The following is a 6009-nucleotide window of genomic DNA, read 5'->3' as shown; positions in this document are numbered from 1 at the left end:
TGTGCCTGGCAATGTCCTTGGTGGAGGCATTATTTTGAGAGCGGGGACTATCTTCAGGGTGAAAACCTAAGATCTTTGAACGAGCGACGACGGTGTTTGAGCTCTGTTCCCTTCTTGGAGGCGTCGTTTTTGGAGAGTCTGTAATTCAGGTGTTGTCTTGGCGGTGGATGTATTGCTGTTGTTAGGCCCGAGATACTGTAGCGGGATTTTTGTTTCTTAGTTTTCTTTTCTTGTTTTTGGCTGTGTGCATCCGTAGTGCCATTAGGGTGGTGCGTTGTTGCAGAGGCTGGGTGTAATTGGTATCTTCTTGATATTAATATATTCCCTTTATCGAAAAAAAAATCAATTGGCGGTCGATGAACATATATCAGTAAGGCAGAATCCCCGCAGCCCTTCCATACTCGACGACATCGTCGAGTATCTCCCCCAAGTCATCATGCTTGAACACGAACCCTTCTCCGACAAGCCTTCCAGAGGACTGACATACACTGGGCGTCTCAGAGGATCCATCAAAGCTGCAAAAAGAAAAAACACACATATATGGATGAAAACATGGATACACGTCGTCGAGGAATTTAAGCAGCCGCTTGGTATATATATATATATATACCGTTCAGGTTTCACGTCGTATTGCGGGTACTTGTCTGCCAGGAAACGGGAGAGCTGCTGGAGGTTGGTGTTGTGGCTGCAGCAGATGTACCTCCCCGACGAGGCCTCGTTCTCAGCTAGGAACACCTCGGCGCTGCAGAGGTCGTCGACGTGGCTTATCGGCAATGAGCCGGTGAACGATTGCAGGCCTTTCAGGATCTCTAGCTGCGCCTCGTCCCCTAGTTTCAGTTAAGATGGAGAAGAAACACATGACATAAGAAGTTCAGAACTAATCTTTCGGTAGTACTAAATCTTAGCCGATCGAGCTGTAAAAAGAAGAGAGAAATGCTAGCCGTCAGAGACGAACCAGACAACAGGGAGAGGGCGATGGCGACGCTGGATCTGGCCTTGGAGAGCGGCGCCGCGCCCAAGGTGACCACCGGCAACACCGTGACGAGGCTGATGCCGTTCTCCTCCGCGAACGTGCACGCCGCCTTCTCCAAGAGCACCTTGGACACCCCGTACGCCTGCGAACATCACAAAGCAAGCGGTACGAGCATCAGTCGTTTTGCTGCTGAATGTTTGGTCTGCTGAAAGATGTAGGCTGTACGCACCCAAGTCGGTGGCTTGTTGGCTCTGAGGTAATCGACGTCGGACCAGGAGCTCTCGTCCAGCACGTGGCCGCCACCTTCCAGCGGCCTCCGGGACACCGCCGCCAGCGACGACGTCAGGATCACGCGCTTCACCGTCCCTGATCTCGCGCACGACCTCATCACGTTCAGAGTTCCTTGCACAGCGGCCTCGATCAGGTCTCTCTGCCACCGTGGCCACACAGAGCTTACATAAGATTAATCATGCATCGCCAAAAGATGAAGTGAACTGACACTGACATGGTCTGGTGGAGGCTGCTATATACCTCGGGATTCGATGACCGCAAATTCATCGGAGCGGCGACGAGGAAGGCGTAGTCGCAGCCGGATACGGCATCGTCGAAGCTACCTTCTTCGTCCAGGTCGGCTCGGATGATCTCCAAGGGACCAGCCGCTTGCAAGTCTTTGAGGTGGGAGTTCTTCTCCATGTCATCTTCAGTAACAAAATTACAGAACCTTCAGAGGCCAATCTTGGGATAATCATATACACGGGATTTTGTCAAATTAAGCTTTATCTAATCAACTATTACTACGTAGGTAATTTCGTACCATACAGAAGCAAAAACAAGGAAAGAAAACCGAACCGGGGTCTCTGACGGTCGTCTTGACAGCGTAGCCCCTCTCGAGAAGCGTCTTGATGAGCACCGAGGCGATATAGCCGCTCCCTCCGGTGACACACGCCGTCTTCCTCCTCCCGCCATCTAAAGACATCATCGATCGCCGGCCGCTACTCACTGGTCACAACCTCTCCTCACGAAGTGGAACGTTGACTTGAGGCAGGCAGGCAGGCAGTGAGGCTCCCTTTGTACAAAGAGTACGTGGGTTTATTCCCTCAATCAAGCAATATTATGTGCAGACCAGTTGGGCGGCCGGCCGGCGGCGGCACCACGAAATGATAAAACATCTACCATGTTATACTGGGTATTTCCGTCTACCATGAGTGCATGACTGCATTTCAGATTTTATTTTTTTAAAAGACTGCATTTCAGATGAAGGGCAAGACAGAAACGAGGACTTTCAGATGTTTTTTTTTTTTGGTTGAGAAGTAGGACTTTCAGATAGCTGTATTTGGGCTGGGGTACTGACGCGTTGAGACTTGGAGTAGCGGACACACGAAAATGAATTCGTGCCACTAAAATAATTGATCTAGGCAGCAGCCTTCTTCCCAAAATTACATGTCTTAGTATGCACGCCCACATTTTCAGCCAAATATCTTTTCATATGTGCTCTCCACAAAAAAGATAAATGTTAGTAGGGAAAATTGAGTTTTTTCTTGTGTGTTCCAAACCATGATTTTTTTTTCTTAGCCTGTAATATAATTTATTTTTTACCAAATTCTACAGATATGTAGATAACATGTGTATGTATCCACGCAAAACAAATTAAAAACTGAAAATACCATTTTTGATTTCTTCAAAATACCAACGGCTCTAGATCTTGCCAGCCAAACACCACTCTCACTTCTTCCTCTAACTTCATCTCAGTCCCCATTTCATGCTGCTTTGCTAATCACATTCTTTTTTTTGCGGGTAAATCACATTGAAAACTCTAATTCTTTCACTAGTTCACCCTGAATTTATTTTGTATCTCATGTGTGTGCATCATATTTTTTTCGATAAAGGATGCTTTATTACTTTTGAAAAGCAATTACATCCAGCCTCTGCATAACCAAGATGCACACAGACGTTTAAGAGTCTCAAGTCCAAACGATGTAAAAAAAAACTAGGCGAAATACATATCGCAACGATGAATCATATAACGCCTAAGGGGTGGGTGGGGTTCCACCCATGGAGGGAAAAAGTATCCCTCGCCGTAGCCTCCAACCGTGTACAGACCTCCGTAAATAGGTCTCGGTTCTCCATGCGCTGAAGAGGTAACCACAAACGGAGAATACCTGTACATCTGTAGATGATCTGCAATAAAGAGCAATTTTTATCGTTAGAAATCTTGTCATTTCTACTCAGCCAAAGCGCCCAGATAACTGCTAGCGCCCCCACCCTAAGAAGCAACTTGAACCTTAAATCTATACCGTGAAGCCAATTGCCAAAGACATTGGCCACACTAGTCGGAGGATACAGGGTAGACGCTACTTGGATGATAGACCAAATAGATCTCGCAAATTGGCACTGGAAGAAAAGGTGTTTAATAGTTTCATAATGATGACAAAAAATACACCGAGTACTTCCGTGCCAATTCCGTTTAACAAGATTGTCTTTGGTGAGGATAACTCCTCGACGAAGATACCATCCAAAAAAAAAATTAATGGTATCTTCATCTTTCAAATTTTCTTATTATTATCAACTGGTATATTAGAATGAAGTATGGCGATGTATAAAGATTTGACCGAGAAAGAGCCATCTACATGTAAATTTCATCTAAATTCATCTGGTTTAGGTGATAGGTTAATATCCCCCAGCCGTTGAATTAGTGCATTCCATGTCAATAGTCTTTGTCCTAGCAAAACTCGTCTGATCGTCACATTCGGTGGAAGGTTGCCATTACTGTGGCAATGGTATCACCTTTGCGACGAACGATACTATACAACGCAGGATACTGTTCACTTAAGGGTGCATTGTCTAACCAAACATCTTCCCAGAACCGTATATGTGCTCCATTCTTGATCGAGAAAGTACCATGACGAAAAAGATATTTTTTATCGCCATGAGACCAGCCCAGAAGTGTGAATCCCTGTTGCCTGCCAAAACCCACCGGCGAGCAGCGACGAGCAACACGGAGAGCCGGGAGGCTCCCAGGACGGCTGGTGGGCCCTGGTCCCTCGGGCAACGGCCCGCAATGCTCCGGCACACATCCTGGCGGTTGCAAGGGCGTGCCACCTGACCTATACCTGGTCAGGAAGGTGATGGATTGCTTCAATTAGTTTCCTGCATGGCAGACACGTAAACATTAAATGCGAGCCCGATCGGCTCTCAGGTTGCCCTGTGAATCGGCTCAGAGAGCCGATTGCCCCATGGTTCACGTTGGATTTACGATGACATGGGGATCCTGCTTGATCAATACAAAGTTAAATCAATCTACGACAGTTTAGGGTTTTCACCGCATAACCGGAACATCCTACACGTAGTTGAGCCGAGCAGATACGAAAGATGATGGAAAACTAGTCCTAAAAGAGGCCTAAAAACCAACATGAAGTCGATTCCCGGAACAATCCCTTCTAGGACTAGCAAACCATGCCTCACGCACTACTGGATCGTTCAACCCGTTTGCAAGGCCTAACCATGCGGATATCAAACTAATCCTTGGAGAATAAGGAACAACTATAACAGATCGGATCTACTAAATAAAGAACAAGCAAGATGCTGCCCTTACACCTAAGATAGATGTAAAGGCAGCTAGATATCGAGGGGCAGCACAACTAAGCAAGCATATTCAGAAAAGCATCAATGCTAGCCCCAAAACATCTACGATAAGGGTGTTACTCGCCATCAACAAGGCTTCAGTACGAGCAACACCAGATAACGAATAAACCGATCATCGCCTAGATCGCAAGATGCGATCTAGGCAGCATGATGCTTACCCGGAAGAAACCCTCGAAACAAGGGGTGGCGATGCGCCTAGATTGTGTTTGTTGTGAACGTGGTCGTCCTCCTTTCTCAATAACCCTAGGTACATATTTATAGTCCGGGAACTTTCTATCTTTGGAATAAACCTAGTCGTATACGACCAAACTCTATCTCTTAATTCTAAACTAAGATGCAATCTACCATAATGTACAGATACACGGGCAATCTAGCCCAAATTCTCGCACAAAGCCGATTCAGAGACACTTCGTGTACGTATCCTCCAAGCCCATCTCAATTACGGCCCATCTTCTGATTTGGCCAAAATCTGGTGATAACACATGCCCCCTGGTTTTGGCAATAATAATTCCAAAACCACTCTGTTTTTCCTTCATCGGGTCATGCGTTGCAGAGCAGAACCGCTACAGTGCCCTTTCATCATGATGCCTTGCCTTCTCAACTTCTCCGCACTGCACGATTTGACAGTTTTGGCACCGCATCCTCGAAACTGCCACAGCATTGAATTATCTTCCACTATATTCCCCTTTATTTAAACTCATCTGTGCGGTTCGCTTCCTCATCGCCTCCTCATCCTCTGTTCCTCTGCATTAGTACTCGAAAACCCTTCTTCCACCATGGACTCCTCCTCCTACTCCTCAGATCTATCTTCCCTCTCTTCTTCCTCCCGCGAGCCGACGCCGGAGTACGACCCGATAAGGGCGTACGAGGCCCTCGCCCCACTGAAGTGGGACGAGGCGGACTGGGACTTCTCTGTCTGGTCAGAGGATGATGAATCCCTGACCGACGGGGAAGACAACCTCCATTTCCTCATTGATGGGGATTTGGAGGAGGAGAGCGACGACGACGCTCTCTGGGGCGAAGACATCTCCTCCGACGAGGAGGAGGATGAGGAAACGGAGGAGGACACCTCCTCCGACGAGTACCCGCCGATGAAGCGCTTCCGCGCTGGGTCGGAGGATGACGACGACGACGACGATGATGAAGAAGACGAAGCCCCTGCCGACGGCTTCGACAGCAGCGACGAAGACGTCGCCGGCAGCAGCGCCGACGGCAGCTACGACGGCGACAACGAGGGCAGCGATGGCCCCTAGGCTAGGGACTCGTAGTATAGGACTAGTAGTAGCAATTTAGGTGGTAGATCATCCTTTTGAGAGCAATCGGCTCTTAGTTGTAAAAAATCCTCTTATCAATGAAGAATGTTTCCCAATTCGATTTCTCCGATTGTCCAATTT

The 6009-nt window shown here is 47.6% G+C and overlaps 1 protein-coding gene across 1 annotated transcript; it reads right to left on the bottom strand.

The window, feature by feature from the left end:
- Positions 1-367: 367 nt before the first annotated feature.
- On the bottom strand, positions 368-1952 carry LOC124676099 (anthocyanidin reductase ((2S)-flavan-3-ol-forming)-like). Its single transcript, XM_047212185.1, has 6 exons — positions 1823-1952; positions 1505-1671; positions 1203-1403; positions 956-1115; positions 611-827; positions 368-515 (listed from the first exon to the last, which is right to left on the bottom strand). The coding sequence occupies exons 1-6, from the start codon at positions 1950-1952 to the stop codon at positions 368-370; spliced, it is 1023 nt and encodes a 340-aa protein (XP_047068141.1).
- Between the last annotated feature and the right edge of the window lie 4057 nt (positions 1953-6009).

Source organism: Lolium rigidum, chromosome 7, assembly GCF_022539505.1.
Source record: "Lolium rigidum isolate FL_2022 chromosome 7, APGP_CSIRO_Lrig_0.1, whole genome shotgun sequence".
NCBI lineage: Eukaryota > Viridiplantae > Streptophyta > Magnoliopsida > Poales > Poaceae > Lolium > Lolium rigidum.
This window is presented reverse-complemented; position numbering and strand designations above follow the sequence as displayed.

What these genes read in the sequence shown, in the direction of transcription:
- LOC124676099 (XM_047212185.1), bottom strand. Translation starts at nt 1,952, where the DNA reads ATGATGTCTTTAGATGGCGGGAGGAGGAAGACGGCGTGTGTCACCGGA. An exon ending in TGCGGTCATCGAATCCCGAG is followed by an intron (nt 1,404 to 1,504) that starts GTATATAGCAGC and finishes CCACGGTGGCAG; the next exon opens with AGAGACCTGATCGAGGCCGC. An exon ending in CGCCCTCTCCCTGTTGTCTG is followed by an intron (nt 828 to 955) that starts GTTCGTCTCTGA and finishes AACTGAAACTAG; the next exon opens with GGGACGAGGCGCAGCTAGAG.